This window comes from Onychostruthus taczanowskii, unplaced genomic scaffold (assembly GCF_017590055.1).
Source record: "Onychostruthus taczanowskii isolate IOZ18803 unplaced genomic scaffold, ASM1759005v1 scaffold43, whole genome shotgun sequence".
Taxonomy (NCBI): Eukaryota; Metazoa; Chordata; class Aves; order Passeriformes; family Passeridae; genus Onychostruthus; species Onychostruthus taczanowskii.
Genome location: NW_024501792.1, coordinates 7,098,341 through 7,115,262, shown reverse-complemented (window position 1 = coordinate 7,115,262; position 16,922 = coordinate 7,098,341). Strand labels below are relative to the sequence as shown.

General features: G+C 43.4%; 1 protein-coding gene across 12 annotated transcripts in view; it reads right to left on the bottom strand.

Annotated features, from left to right (window-relative positions):
- The window catches only part of PRDM10 (PR/SET domain 10), a 42,805-nt gene extending 25,931 nt beyond the window's left edge, over window positions 1-16,874 (bottom strand). The window contains exons 1-5 of one of the 12 annotated variants that reach the window (XM_041413684.1): window positions 16,741-16,874; window positions 7,118-7,309; window positions 4,600-4,767; window positions 2,960-3,019; window positions 145-264 (exon numbers count right to left, since the gene is read on the bottom strand). In XM_041413684.1, coding sequence (XP_041269618.1) covers window positions 145-264; window positions 2,960-3,019; window positions 4,600-4,767; window positions 7,118-7,210 — 441 coding nt within the window. In that variant the 5' untranslated portion in view covers window positions 7,211-7,309; window positions 16,741-16,874. The other 11 variants (XM_041413682.1, XM_041413681.1, XM_041413683.1 and 8 more) reach the window with 11 other exon arrangements.
- Between the last annotated feature and the right edge of the window lie 48 nt (window positions 16,875-16,922).

Here is a 16,922-nt window from a genome sequence, read left to right as displayed (position 1 = left end):
ACTAGGGAAGACAGTGCAAATCTGCACTACAGCTTTCTCACATCTCCTCCCAGATCACTTAGCCACATTTCATCCCTAGAGATGATGGAGCAATGGAATCAGTGCGCTCTTACATGAAAAAGGAAAGGGTGCCTGGCAACTTACTCTATCTGCTTGTGGCCCCTGCTCCAGAGCCACTGGCTGGGGGGGGTCAGCAACGCTGCCGAGCACAGACAGGTTGGTGGGATTCATGCTCTGAGCAGCAGCAGGCAAGAGCACCGTTACCTAAAAGCACAGGCACTCATTTTAGCACTGCAGCATTTCCATCAGTCACTTAATACATGGGCAGGGCCCAGCATGCACAGTTCCCTTGAGCCCTGCACTCTACTCAAAAACTGCTGCATTCCCATGAGTTTTGGGGTTCAAACAGGGATGATGGGCTTGGACAGAACCTGCAGCTCCTGGGAGAAAAGAGAAAGACTTCAAATCTACACTTTGCAACTTCTGAATTACCTATTACACATTTTAAATTTAAGGTCCTGGGTTCAATTGCACTACAAACAGATGTTAGGAGCTCTTCAGCTCTTAGTAAAACCAGTGATTTGGGGGTCTCTTTTTCTTTACACCCAAATTTACTTTCGTTTTCAAGGGAAAAGGTAAAGAAGGACTAAAAAAATATTTCCTCTTTTTTTGACTTTTTCTTTCCTCAAGCAAACCCTGCTGATGGCTGAGGGGTTTAGAACTAGATAAGCTTTAAGGTCCCTTCCAATCCAAATCATTCTGTGATTCTATGATCCAGGATCCATAAAAACCAAGATGGTGTATTGACCTCATGAGAAGATCAACTTCTCAAATAGAGGATCCCAACAATTATTTTTCTTTACATTTGGTCACACTATACATTTTTGTTTACATACTTTTTTTAGTGCTGTAACAACCAAATTAATGCATATTACATTTTTTTTTAATTGCTGAATGAAAGCATTTACTTTGCTGAACAAAGTAAATAAATGATTAAATAAAACAAAACTAAGACCTCTAGGAATCACCTTTCCTGCATTTGTCTCCTGCTTATCTATACAGGAATTTGCATTATTTCGTGTGACTTTTCATCCTTCTCTACAGCTGATATCACATGGCTTTTAGTTTGTGTCTCTGACTGTTAAGCAGTTTTTATGCTAAAATCCAAGCTCTTGACTCTCTGCAAAGTGCTTAATAAATATCAGATAAAACTGAGAACAGTGCATTGGGCCAGTAGCAAAGGAGCAGACAACAAAATCCGTAATGTAAGTACTCAGTACTCCAAACTAGTTGCTTTGTTTAAAGAGATATTAAGAATAATTTATGAAACTCCTGAAAAACAACAGCAAAAAGACTTCAGGGAATGGTCCAACAGTGAAGAGGAAACCACCATGACAGTCTGGTATTGACACTTCTGAAGCCAAGTGGCATCATTTTTCCTGCAGTGTGTCAGCAAGGAGAGGGTCACACAGACATGGATCTGTTTGTACCCCCTATTAGCACTGCCTACTACTAATCACACCAAACATACCCTTACTTGCACTTCCATGTCAGGCACTGCATGGATTATGGGCATTATTTTTATAAACCTCTCACTTTATTTCTACAATAAAGTTTTTTTTCTGAAAGACAAGAGGAGCTTTAATTATTATTTTATTATTAGTTGTCAGTTCAGGAATGTCCCACATGATATGCTGATGTAAAAACAGCTGCAAAGGCAGGAGTTGACATAATGAGGGATTAACTGTTCACCAAAAAATTAATACATATGTTAGGACTGCTGTCAGACTGTGTTGGAATGGAGGACAGGCTGAGGACACACAGGTCAGTGCTTCTGGAATAATAACAGCAGATCACCTCTGCTGTAACTGCCATCTGCACTGCTTACAAATAATCTATTTTTAATTAATCATATATTTGTTAAATGTGCTTTAAGGCAATTAAATAGGTATTTCTGGCTCCTTGATGCAGGGAAATTGATGGAGCAAAAAATTCCAGAACAAAACTCCAGAGAAAAATGAAAAGACAGGTAACACCTTTATTGTGTCAGTCATTGCTTCCCATCTGTGCCTCAACCATTTAGAACGTTTTTTAGCAAGAAAATTTGTTTTCAGCACAGATTCAATCCCTCACTCTGCCCCAAGACTGTCAATAAACACACATTTTAATGATGGCTTTGGTGATGATTCAGATCTAGTACATCCACATGTAATTAAAAACCCACCAAGCAGTAATGATTTTAAGTCTATGACAAGCAGAAAATTTCAACCACGAATCTGAAAGCACCTGTCTACAGCTGATTATCACAGCACCGTCCCCAAAGATACCAGTAAGAGTTAATAACAACTTCCCCGTCCATGATGGATGTAAAAAGAATAAGGAAAAATCATCATAACCTTATAAACACAGGCTGCAGTTTTCTTTTTCTCCCTGCCCACCTCACACTGGCAAGCCTAGCACACCTGATAAGGGAGCCAGTCACTGAACTTCTTCAGGTTTCACACTTAATTTCCTGTGATGTTTCTAGTAAACCTAGAATTTAATCCAATTTTTCTATCCCTCAACAACCTTCTGTGGACTCCAAGGCATTTGGATCAGAACCTGTAAGAGGACAACTGAAAACCCCACCTTTCCAAAATGGCACATTCAGATGACATCAGCCACATCTGCTGCAGGGATACTGTTGAAAGATTTTTTCATGCTATCTGGGGCAGTAAATTGGAATTCTTGTTCAATATGAATTAAAGAGAATAAACTCAAAATAATTCTTAACTTTTACTGTCATTAGTGCTCAAGGTGATCACAGGTCTTGATCAGGGTGACAGCAAAAGACTAAGATTGTCACTGGACAACTTCAAAAACAGCTCATTACCCTCATGCACCACATGAATGTCCCTTTACCTTCCCTCACTGTTCCCTCACAATTTTAGGCACAAAATGAATAAAATCTCTTCCTTACCTGCTGGGTGGTAGCATCCTGTTGGACGTAAGCCACTTGGGACGGATCTGTAAACAGAGTCTAGACAAAGTGAAAAAGGCTTATCAAACCAGCCATGGGGGTTTTTACTCCCAACTCACACAAAAGTTATCTGCCACTATGAAACAACCCACATTTGAGCCTTTGTCAGCTTCTAACCTGCCTGTTACCACAGCAAACTACTTCAACTCACCCAAGTAGACCTAGATACATAGAAATTTAAAATTAGGTAATGCTCCATAAAGACTTAATATATTTATGTAGCACTTTGCATCTGTACAGCTAAATTGTTTCACTTTTTTTTTTTTTGTTTCTAATTTACCAAAATCACTTTGTCAGTTGTTGATTTGATAAAATCTACAGGATGAAATTCAATATCTCTGTCTATGGCCTTAATGTGTAACACTTAAAAGCAGGATAGAAAGTAACTGCAAGCTTTTTCTTCCTGAAAATTCACAAGACTGCTGCATGCATTCTTTTGAGAAACTATCATGCACATCCTATATAAGACTTTGATATGGCCAGGATGCTGTTTAATTTCATAGAAGCCATGCCAATTTCAATATTCTGCAAGAACAGCCCTGACAGAATCCCAGGAAAAGCAACACTAAGGATTGACTGAGGCCAGCCTTACTTAGCCAAAACTTGAAACATGTGAGCTTGCAGCAGCCTGGCTACAATAAAATAAAGCATGATATAATACAAATTCCTTTAGCACTGTGATAATTTCATCTCAGATGCAGAAGAGTGTCTGAATACTGCACATCTTTTGACACAATGACAGCATTCAGAGTTTTGGAGTTAGTTGGCAAGTAACTTCCTGGGAGATATCCTCTCAGGACATCCCTTCACATAGAAGCTGGTTTTCTGGGACAGCTGAGGGCTGCACAGGACACAATGTGCCACATGAGGCCCTGCCAGCATGATGGGAGTGTCAGGTACGTGCACTTTGCAGCACAGCTAATCTGCCCTGTCAGCAAAGATATTATAAAACACTCTGGACAAAGCCAGCCTGTTCCTTTTTAATCTGTCCACACCGAGGCAGAGATGCATAGCATATTGACCCCATATAAACATGTGTTGCAAGGGAATAAAGGCTACTTGATATAATTATGCAGAAGAAAATGAATATAAAAGGTCTATAAAATCAGCAACTCTGAAGAGACCACAAAATTACGTTGAATAAACAGAGATGCTCTGCAAAAAGACACGACTGTTATTGTAACTATCAATTATGACAACTGTACTACACAAAACAAAGATTCTTCCAGAAGGAACATAGATGGCTCTTAGCCTTTTACTGGATACAAGAGGCAGAACTTCTGGTGAGATTATCCTTGTTCTGGAAAACACCTTTGAGTAAATTATAATCTCATCCATCTTCAGTGAAGTAACCAGCATTTCATAATTCATAGCCTCACCATCCTTTGATAAGCAGATTTGCACATCAGACAAATGAACAGCATGAAGTCCCTGCTCAACAGTGGGCAGAGAAAACTGCTGGGAGCGACTGCCTGCTATTTTCCAGTCATACCACTTGGCTGGTAACTGGCCTTCATCCCAAATAAGACTGTTGTGTTTTCTAGGTGCCAAAACCAGGGTGGGCTCAGAACCACACGTGCCTGCGTAGCTTCCACGGGGTGGATGTAAACGAGGGTGTGCTCCGAGGTGTCCACAGAGGTGTAGGAGGTGCCGTCAGCCGTGTAAACCACCTGCTGTGCAGGGCCGCGCTCCTGCTCATCACTGTACATGATCTGGGCCACTGCCCCCCCCTCGGGGACAAAGTGCACCTGGGGAACAAACAGATCCTGGACTCGCACCAATACAGGCCAGTGGGACACAGCACCAGAGTCATGGGGTGCCTCAGAAAGCAGAGAGAACTTGTGTCCCAGCTAATCTGAATGCAGTGAAAAACACATATTTCAAATCTCACTCAATTATTCTACCAACAGAAATCTGGACACAACATCCATCAGTGTCTGTTTTTACCTTGCATTGCATCTTAAGACGTAACTGCTACAAAGGGCACCCACACATACTTAGTTCTTGCGTGATGCTTCGGAAATTCGTAAGGGAACAAGTTCCCATTTGAACTGATGTATCTATTAAATGTACTGGGATATCGTTTCCCTTTATGCTCATATCCCTTTCAGGATTTATGATAATTACTTCATTCAGCTAGTTCTCTAGTTGGAGGTAATTTTCGCTGTCTGATGAGAGGCTAACGGAATTTATTAACTCTGATACTCCTCAAGATGTAGTATTGCAGCTCTCACAGTCAGCAGTAGGGCATATTAAACTGCTTCTCTGCAGTATCTATGTGCAGCATCAGTAGAAAATTCAACTATTTAAACAGACAAACCTATACCTAAAAATATCAAGCACAGATTCCAAGGACCACTGGAACAAGTTATGTCTAGGGCTGCACTTTAAATCTAAACAACTAAATTTTACCAGAACATTATGATCATAACTGGTGATATTGATAATTAGTATATTAATATGTATTATATTATTAATGATTATTTATAATTGTAATCATAACTGATTACTGTGATGATGGCCTATATTAAATGAGCCAGAATACTGGATTCCAGTGAAAACAGGATTATCTTTAGATTTTGCCATCCTTTACATGCTGAAAAGCATTTTCAGTGCATGGGAAAAACAGGACAGTGAGGAGGAAACCTAGTTTGAATACAAGTATTCATAGTCACATAAAATTCTTTCACATAAAATGATACCACAGTTACATAATTTGCTTATTTTGTTTCACTTTTTAGCTTATGCTTCAGAAGACACCTGGTACTTCCCCCTGAATGCTCAGTGCTGATTGTGTACAATAAATCTTCTGACAAACACTACAATTTCACATTTGGAAAGCACTCTGCACACATTCATTAAGCCTTAAAACTGCCATGTGCAAACAGCAGCATGGTTACCCCATTGCAGAGAGAAGGGAACACAGGCCATTTAAAACTGCCTTTCTTTGCAAATTTCAAAGCTGGAAATTACTAAGAGAGGCAGAATTTCTCTGCTTGTGGGTCAAATATCATGCAGCACCCTTTTCCTATCATACTTAAAAGAGTAAATCAATTTACAGAATTCTAGAAATTCCCAGTTGTGTTGTCTCAGAGGCAGAGGGACAAGCTGTATACAGCAGAACCTGAAAGAATTAAAACTGCAGAATTAAAACTGCATTAGTCACTTACAATTAATATTTCCCCCTTCCTCACTACCCAGATGTCTGGCTGGAAAAAATTACTTGTATTACTTTCCCCAAGGTCCACCCACAGTTCCATCTGATTCAAATGATGCCATCAAAAGCGGCTGCCACAGAGCACAGATTTTGTTCATTACTCTTAACACCCTTTATTCTCCCGCACAGTAATAAACATATTTGGACCCTGAAACTTCTAAAGCCACTGCTTAGTTTTGTTCAACTCATTTCAGAGCTCTGTCTCTTCACTGCTGCGGTTTGCACAGTTCAGTTTCTGAAGCTTTAACCCTAAATCACCACAGAAATGTTTGTACTTCTGCTCAAATGAAAACTGAGCTTCTAGACTCTAAATCAGGATTGAATGGGAACTAACCCTCCTCACCAATCCCAATCCAGCCCAAGCAGAGGCGAAGCTCTGGCTAATCACCTGAGCAGTACTCTGTTCCTGTCCTGCAGATTCAGTCCACACCTGAGGACTTTCCTCTTTCAAGTCCATCTCCTCCCTGCCTGTGTGCTCCATGAGGAGGAGGAGACCTACTGGAGTAATATCCGGCTGAAGGGATTCATCTGTTCATTGTGTTTCTGCTTCCAGAAGACAAGGTGATCTTCAGCAACATGGCTGTAAAAAAACAGAGAACAGAAACATTAAAACCAGCATGACACATGGCATGGAGCTATGAGGGATTTATTATAAAATACAGAGTAAATACAGAGTAAAGCAGGTTTGGCTTTACAAACGCCTCCTACAAGACCCAAACACTCAGTTTCTGAAGCTTTAACCCTAAATCACCACAGAAATGTTTGTACTTCTGCTCAAATGAAAACTGAGCTTCTAGACTCTAAATCAGGATTGAATGGGAACTAACCCTCCTCACCAATCCCAATCCAGCCCAAGCAGAGGCGAAGCTCTGGCTAATCACCTGAGCAGTACTCTGTTCCTGTCCTGCAGATTCAGTCCACACCTGAGGACTTTCCTCTTTCAAGTCCATCTCCTCCCTGCCTGTGTGCTCCATGAGGAGGAGGAGACCTACTGGAGTAATATCCGGCTGAAGGGATTCATCTGTTCATTGTGTTTCTGCTTCCAGAAGACAAGGTGATCTTCAGCAACATGGCTGTAAAAAAACAGAGAACAGAAACATTAAAACCAGCATGACACATGGCATGGAGCTATGAGGGATTTGCAGAGTAAATACAGAGTAATACAGAGTAAAGCAGGTTTGGCTTTACAAACGCCTCCTACAAGACCCAAACACATTAAGTTATGGGAACAAAGGAACAAAAACCTTATCTCACTGAGCATGGTCAAGTCCTACTAGTCACCACTTTCCCTATCCCATTAAGGAGGAAACAAATCAACCATTGCACCAATTGCACTGAAAGATTACGCTGAATTCTTCCTTGGCCACAGGCCATCTACACCACCTTCTCCTCAGTGTTCTTCTGGCACCTAGAGGCCTAGAAATAATGCAAAAAATGGACCTGATTCCAACAAGAAAACACTATGTTCAGAGATGCATCACCAGTTCCTCAGTTTGCCTGAATGAGATTTTGTTTGAGCACCAACTAGTTTTTCATGTACAGACAGATTTGACCTTGGACAAAACCCCAGTCCCAGGTTAGTACAGTGTTACAATAGCCAACTAAAAAAGAACAACGAAACTTAAACTCTCAAAGAGCCCAACAAACTGCTTCCAAGCTTGGTTTAATTCACTTCTTGCAATTTTACTGGGGCCTCTCAATCTGCTGTTACGATCCCAGAAGGGTAATTTACAGCTCTGGTGACTGTTTGAGTCCGTGGTTCAGCACCTTCCCAATCCTTCATCTCTAATGTCATATTAAATCACAGGCCAGGAATTAGCATGAGGCTGAGCCCATTTCATTTCTCAGCTACTCCAATTAACTTGATTTTATATCCAGTACCTTGCTGGGCTGATCCAATGCCAGCACCCATCTGTGCACCAGAAAGGAAGCAGAAGGCTCCTTGCTGATGCTTTCATTCAATTGCATTTTAAATGCAAATTATTTTAGTCATAATTTATCCCTATAAATGCTAGCATTTGGTTTGCCATTGACAAACTGAAAAATAGATAAGGAGAGGTAAAAAAAGTAGCAGGCACTTTCTAACTCCTCCTAATTTTGCCAGCAAGGACTAAGCTGTGCAGACCTGAGCACTGACTATTCCACTGGGCCTGACCCGCATGGATAAATCATCAGGGCAGGGAAGCCTCAGGCTAATGTCACTGAATTGTGTGGTGGAGCAAAAAAATCATATTACTTACATATAGACAACGAAAAACAGTGGGAAAGATATTTCTGGGCATTGCTAGACACCAAGTCTTGCTGCTACTGGTGACTGGAGTTAACACTTGCTGTCTCACGCTGAGCAACCCAGCACATGAGCCCTACAAAAGCACACATTGAGGAACTGTTCTTTCTCTTATATCCAAACACTTCCAGTTATGGGAATACAGGGACAGAAACCTTATCTCCATTAATATTGCTTGATACAAAACATCCCCAAAAACCACTTAGGAGAAAAATTAAAATAAAATCTACATACCAGCATTCAATGCCTGAGCTTAGTATGAACAAATTAACTGCAGCAAACATGAGTGATAAACACCAGGCTTGTTCTCTAAATGTGGAAGGTCAGGGCAATTTACAGATAAATATTATTTATTTATATATCCAAGTGCACAAATGCTCTGATCTATAAAAAATACCATCCATCGCTACACAGAACCTTTCTTGTTATGTTTTTAAGGATTAAAGTAGGGATTTTCTCATATCTAATCCTACCTCATTCACTGACCTCCTTCACTCATTTTATCAGGTATAGGTTCTTTATTCAGAACATATATAAATGTATACATATATCAGGTATATGATCACCTCTACCTGTGCAAAATGTGAGAGCATTTATGTCAGTAACACACTGTGAACAACTTCTTGGCAAAATTTAACACCTATCCTGTTGATAATCTTCAGCTGGTTTATCCACAACAGCTCTTTTCCTAGACTGCCAGTATTAATCAAGAGCCAATTCAGGTAATTGCACTAACAGTAGCCGGTAGTTTAATCAATTACCTAACTGCTCAGAAAACTAAAAATAAAAAACAAACATTAGAGGTTCCACTTTGGGGTGGTTTGCCTTTAAAAAAAATCCTATTAAAAAGAAAGCAATTACATTACCTACTAATTGAATTAAGGGAAAGGCACAGTTCTGGCTAATTCCACATGATGCAACAAGTAGAATTTTTGGCTGACCTTCCCCACCAGCAGACAATGAAGGTCTGAAGGAAGATGCTGACTCACTCCTGCAGAGTCATTTTGGCACAGATAACTTACAACTTGAGTACAAAGGAGACTGAAGGGCTCAGGCAGGGTCTTTAAAAGACAAAACGGGGAATTAAGATTCATCTCTGAAAAAAGAAGTACCAAAAAGTTGGAAAGAAAAGCAAAAGACAATCATTTCATGGTTCTGAAAGTTAGCACTAACTTAAAATCTTGGGGGAAAAATAAAGCAAGGCTGAACCAAATTCAGTGCCCCAGTGCTGCAGATTCTATAAACAATCTGGTCATTGCTGTTCTTGACAGAAATGAAACTAATACACAGCTCAGCCCAGCCAATTGTGCAGCAATAAGGAACAATAGCAGTAACTGCAGGATTTACTGATGCTTTCAACTTCTGTACTTCCAAATTCATCCTAGGATTGACCTCTGGTATGCATTCCCTCAGTACATCTGTAATCATGAAAACACACTGAAAAGCACATTTCCCTGGAAACATGGATGGGCTGAGAAAGAAGATAATGCAAGAGGAGACAGGCTGTGTCCCAGAGAGGTCCCAGGGACAGGCAATATATAGGGCAGGAGGCAGGAGCAAATGTTGAAACTCACCTGTGAAATAAGCCCTGCAGTCAAGCCCAGAAGCTGGAAAAATCTAACCCAAAGTCACTGACAATAGAACTGCCACAAAACACCAACACCTGAGCAAGTTTTCTGACACTGATGACACGAAGATCAAACTAACTTTACTCACTGATCATTCATAGGATGCTCCTCCTCGTTAATTCTGCACAATCTTATTTCCTTCCCTAGATTCCGCTCGCAATTCCCTGTCTTGACACTGACAGCCACAGTGTCTCAAAATTTTAACTACTTCCCTGTGGTCTTCTCTCAGCTTTGGTAGTTTTTTAGCAGAAATAAATGTGAAATTTTGGACATAAGCACTGCCAAATCACTGGCATGCAGGGAGCGCTCTCTGCTTGCTCTGCACACTGTTCACCTATGGATTATCCTTTGCAATTGTTGATTTTTCTCACTGTATTGAACACATCAGACATTTTCAGACAAGCTAAATAAACACCAAGGCATGCACCTCAATGGGAAGCTCTGCTGTGTCCAAGGGATTACCATAAGGATCTGTGTAATAGAAATTGAAACTCAATTGCAGAAATCCTAAAAGAAAAAAAAGATAATTAAATATAAAAGGCATTGTGATAGGATAAACTCTTGTAAGTTCTTACTTTTCTGGAAGTTGAAAGATTAGTCAATTATGACACATTACCCAATAGTCACCCAAAATTCCAGCAGCACCCCAATACTTTCACACAATCCAATGAGCATCACAAACATGAGCAAGAAGCAATGCCAGTGGGAGATGTTAAAGCATTTACAGTAACTGCAGACACAGCATTTTCCTCCACAAATAACAGGCATGCCTCACCCTGTCTGTGCTGGGTGATGACACAAGCTGAAACAGTAACTGGCATTACTAAAGAGTACCAGTACAGTCCAGTACCACTCCAGTAGGGCAGTGGTGAGGCAGTGACAGTCCAGTGTCACCATATATAGTGCAAATCATGACACAACAGAATTGAAGAACCAGCACAGCTCCTGTGACTTTGAAATATCTCCTCTAGTGGAACATTGGCTCATTCTGAGCTGTGCAAATAAATTAAACATCCCTTCAGGACAACACAGGTTTTTCTCAGAACACCATTCACATTCACTTTCCTTTTCTCAACACGTTCTGGGACCTGCTGCTGCCACAGACCTATGGCCATCTCTCTTTAGTTTTTGCATTTTACATCAAATCCAGAAAATTTCATTAATGACAAAACTTCTCCTCTGCTGCTCCTGATGCCTCGAAAGCATCTTTGTGTCATTGTCTGACAGTTCTTAATTTTTTTTTTTTTTTTTTTTTTTTTTTTTTTTTTTTTTTTGAAATCTTACTTAAAACCTCCTTTTGACCTTGGCAACACTCTCCAACTCCTTCCTCCTGCTCCTCCGGGATGGTGTTTTCTCTGGAGCTCTATTATTAAGTCAGCAGCTTCCCCATGAACTGCATTCAGCTCCAGAGGATGGGAAAGCATTGCTCAGAGGGCAAAGCACCTCATTGCCTATCCAACAGCAATGTCCTTGTTAGCTTTGCTGCCTCAGCATTAGACAGCCTGGGCCACCATAGCTCCACGTGTATCCCCTCACAGGTGCATCCATGATCCCCCCCACAAGCACACAAGAGTGAACGGTGCTGTAAGAGAAAACCACTACAGTAAAATCACTGTTGGCTCGTGTTTGGTATCTAAGTGTTTTAAACACAAGTTAAACCCAGTGAACTCACCTAGGGCTTCAAAGGTAAGCTCTCAAAGTCAGGAAAAACCACCACCAAAAAAAATTAGAATCAACAATAACCATATTTTCTTGGCAAACTTGCTATTAAAGAATGACCATTTCTTTCAATGCTGTGACTACACAAGAATATACAGAGACAAAAATCTCTGGGGACTTCAGCTGCAGCAACCTCTGTGAGGCTCACTAAGGGCATTCTGCTGAAAAATCCAAGCCAGTGGCTGCCAAACACTCTTTTTTCCCCCTAACCTGGGATGAGAAAGGAGGAATATTAAAGCAGAGCAAGGGGAAAAGACCACCTCCTTGCTCAGAGAGGAATAAAGCCACTCAGTATCTCAAATGAGAATCCCCTTTACATATAATAATGGTGCATAAACCAGCTAATGTGATTTACTTCCCAGTGTAAAAGAGTCTTGCCACAGCCTGAGGTTCCCTGCAGCAATAACAGCAGGGACTATCGGCTTAATCCTCTCACGACTGAGCTCTCTGACAACTGTATGTCACCCCAGCCATGTGCAAGGGCACCAAGATTGGTACAAAAGGGGTTTTACGACTCTGAGTCTTCCTCCAGCTTTTAATATGAAAGTGATTTATTATGCCCAAAAGGAACATCACATTTGCCTGCAAAAAGCTTTATCCACACTTAAACTCAATTATTCTAGTTTGCCTAGAAGGCAGAGTCAGTGCATTTCCTGAGATCCTTTAGCAGGAACGTGCTTTCGCTGCAGCAAGAAGGTTTCTAACCTCATTGAGGACTGACTCAGGACTGTTGTCACCTCTTCTGCATTCCCATTCATCACAGGCAGACACTGTTTCAAGGAACTGTGGCCCTGGTGCATTTTGTGTGAGTGTTATCAATCAGGTAATGTAAAACCACATTATTTATGTTTTACTGGTGAGTTAAAAATGGAAATCATACTAGGGCTGGGACAGCAAGAATTATTAATCTCCACAAAGAGAAAACTGGCTTCAATTTATTTTGTCATATAATAAATAGAAGAGCTCAGCCAAACACGAACGCACTCTTTGCTGCCATTGTACATAATGAATCTATATCTTTATGGCACATCCATCATCAAAGCAACAATGAGCTGGAAAAGATCTCTTAGACCAAGGCCAGTCCTCTGCTAGACATCACATGTGACAGTCCTTTTCCTAAAAGGACAGTGCCCAGGCACTGAAGGTGACAGCACAACAGTCTGGTATAACTATTCTCTCACAACTTATCAGGTAAGTAGCTGAAAAGCCATTTCTACCACAGAACACAGGAGAGAATCCAGCCTGAGCACAGGTTAACATCCTCCTGGGAACTACCAAGGCTGTGTTTAGATACCTACTCAAGAGATGCTCCAAGGACATCTCTCTTGAGTCCTAATTCTTGTATAATAAAGTATTTCTCACACTGTCCTCTCTCTCAGTGAGCAAAAACTCAACTTCATTACTTTCCACATATGCAAATCTCTTCTTTAGTCACCTCTCTTCCCATTTGCTCAACATGTACATGTCTACTCCAGCAACTGATTTCTTCCTCCCACCCTCAGCTTCCTGAATCTATGGCCACATTCCCATGTTGTCTTCCCAATGTTTCATCCTCTGAGGCCCCTGTGATATCATGGCTGTTGAATCACACACTGCAGTTTTTGGGCTCCAGCTGCTCGAGGCAGTGACCGTGCCTTCCTAAAGGATTTGGTTTATAAATCACAGAGAGAGAAGTCTGATAAAGCAAGACAGAAGGGAATACATGCATTTAAAGCATAGGATGACACAAAAGGAAAATAAATGTCTGGATCAGTGTCTTCTACAGTTCTGCCCACACAACCTTCAAGATGGCTCTATTAGGGGTTACTGAAAGAAAACAAACCATTCCCCTCAAGTTTCTTCCTGCCAATTTTTTATCTCACATCCCTTCTCCTCCTCCAGTAAACGCTTTCCAAAAGAACTGTCAGCTGAAGGGGATTCTTCCCCTTCCTACAAGCAGGTGGTGCTGCTTCCTCTCTCCTTCTCCCACCCCCCCCCCCGCCCTTGCACCTCTCCTCTGAATTTAAATCACCTGTTCCCCCCCCCCCCCCCCCCCGCCCTTGCACCTCTCCTCTGAATTTAAATCACCTGTTGTAAAATTTAAAAAAATAAAACTACCTTGTTTCTGCACACAAAAGCACATACCTGAGATGGCTCCTTCAGAATAGCTGCTGCTCTGCACTACCCCAGAGAACCAATGAACTATCTGCACCTTTAAACAGGTGGGAACTGACATATAGAGCCATTTCAGGGCTACAATACATCTGCATGTTTTACTAGCAGGAGATAAAAGCAACAAATAAACCCAATCTCATGTTCAAGTCCAAACAAAATTCACCATAAAATACCAACCCACTTAATTAGATACACTTAGAAGTCCATTAGAATTCAGTGTACACAGCTGCCAGCAGCTGCAGGTGGCCAGGAACACACTGGAAACAGCTGCTCACTGCAGAGCAATTTACCTCAGTAGAGCTCATCCAAGGATTTTCTGCAAAGGATAGGACTAAGGGTGCCAGAGGAGGGCAGATAATACTACAGACCCGTTTCTCCCCAAAATCAAATTTTCAATTATTCTATCAGATAACAATAATACCAACTACCCCGATATCTTATCCTATAAACAAGATAACGAAACTGTCTCTTTTCGCACAAGAGAGGCATCCATGAACCAAAATGCCAAAAGCCATCACAATTTCAGAGAGAAGTTTTCCATTTAAGGACAGACCAGAGCAATACACACTCCTGCACTACTTTTTCTAGAAATGAAGGCATTAGAAGGCTCAAGACTGCCAATTATTTTATTGTGTTCACAAAAGATGAAAAGAATCCACTTGTAAAATCAGCTGGTGATTCATTAGCATCTCATATTCTAACTGAACTACAAGAAAAAAACCCCTGAATTATTAAAAATCTGATAAAAGCAAAAGTTCAGTATAGTCTCTATTTCTATTGAAACTCACAGGGAAACATTGATAGGCATTTCACACACCCAGCTTTGCACTTGATCATTCTTTCAAGGCCTGTAAGAACCGTCAATTTAGAACTATATAGTGATACACTAAACAGGTTGATGCTGAGGTACCAAAAAGTGCATCACAAATACTGACCCTTCATTTTACTGTCAGGACTATGACTACTGTCTGTAGCCTAAACCAAGTTTAAATTGCAAATTAGGGACTCTGTAAGAGCCCTCTTGAGGCTCTGCAATGTACAGCTGAGAGGTAAAAGGTGACCACACATAGCTCTTGTACAGGGAAATAACCCTAAAAATGTGAATTATTCCTTTAGGATGAGTAATTTTGAAACTCACAGCATCAGGACCTCGTTCTTCCATTCCAACTCAACCATTTAACAAAGTCACATAACCCCATTTTTAATGGAACTGGGGCACAGGAGGGGAAACGGGACAACTCAACAACAACACCCACAGAGCAAGAGCCACAAGATCAAGCATCCACTTGTTATGACCATACCAAGGCCACAGGGAACAGGGTCTTTGGCACCAAGACCACTGTCAGGAGACCAGTGAACCCCACAGCTTCCACCTGCGGCAACTGCTGTTACGCACACCAGGATGTCATGAATAGAACCCGCTCAGGACAGTGGGGAAGGACCTAACTTCCCTCAACACCAAGCCTCAGGGCCACCCAGCCAGGAGCCTTGCCCTGTTGGGGCCACACAGATGCCCAGTAGGCCCCCCGGGGCAAGACAACCTCATGAGGGTGGAACGCCCAGAACACACCACACCACTGCACCTCACAGGGCAGACTGGGGGACCCCCCTTCCCCCACAGCCCCCTGATAAAGTCTCCACGGCCACCAACAGCCAATCCGAAGACGGGGTGAGACGCCCCCTCCCCTAACTAGGCCAATAGGAGGCAGGGGCGCGAGGCATGCGGCCAATCGGCAGGCGTGAATGCCCCCCCCTCACACCACCCGCTTCCCGCCGCCGCCGCGCCCCCCCATCCGCCCCCGCCTGAGGGCAGCGGCGCCATCAGCCCCTCGTGAGAACGCCCGGCGGCCAGCCGGCCCCAACCACTGAGCGCCAAGGAGGGACACGGGCGGGCGGCCAGGGCAGAGGCTGAGCGGACGGGACAGGACGGGCCAGTCGCGGAGGGCGGGGGAGCTGGGCTGAGCGAGGGGCCAGAATTATGGTGGAGAGATAAGACACCCCCCCCACCCCCCACAGTGCTGGGGAGACAAAACATGGCTCCGGCACCCCCCCCCCCCCCCCCCCCCCGGCCGGGGGGGGGGGGGGGGGGTTTCCCCCCCCCCCCCCCCGGTGCCCCCAAACCCAAAGGAAGGGGATTGTCCCTGAAAAGAGGGGGAACAGTTCTCCCTGTGCTGAGGTTTGAGCAAACAGCTGTTTACATTGCCTAGGGCTGGAGCTCAGCTCCTAGACGGCTTTGGCTCCTCTGTCTCGGGGATTTTGGGGGATAAGGGGCTGTGATGAGCAATTCAGGGGGATGTTGAGCAGTGACCCCAGTGTAGCCAGGTTCCCCCCAGAAGGGGGGACATGGGTGTCTGTCAGCTGAATGCCACTGCAGTAGCAGCTTATTTTAATCATCTGCAACAGGATTGCCCCCCCCCCGCCCCCCCCCCACTGGCGGGAGCGAACGGTTTATCCCGGCCCCGCACCGCCAGCTCTGGGCGCCATCTTGGGTGCGACTAAAACAACAAGTCTAAAACCCCCGGCGGGTCCCTGCGGCGTCCCCGGGCCGCGCTGCCCTCCCGGACCGTCCCATCGCGTTACCTGAGGGGGTCCCGTGCGGGCGCCGCGCCCCGGCCGCTGCCGCCGGCCCCGCGGCGGCCCCAAACCCCCCCACCTGTCCTCACCTCACAATGGTAGCTGCAGAGCGGGAGGGGGGTGGCCGCCCGGGCCTCATTACCATAATCTGCCTGGCAACAAGCCGCGGCGTCGCGCGCTGATTGGCTGAAACGCCTCCACCAGCCACGATGTGGCACAGAATTCCCCAAGGAAAGGCTTGAAGCGCCCAGGTCAGGGGGCTGGGGCGTGGTGGGGGGCGAAACACACACCCCGATCCGCGGGAGGGGAGCGGGGTTTCGGGGG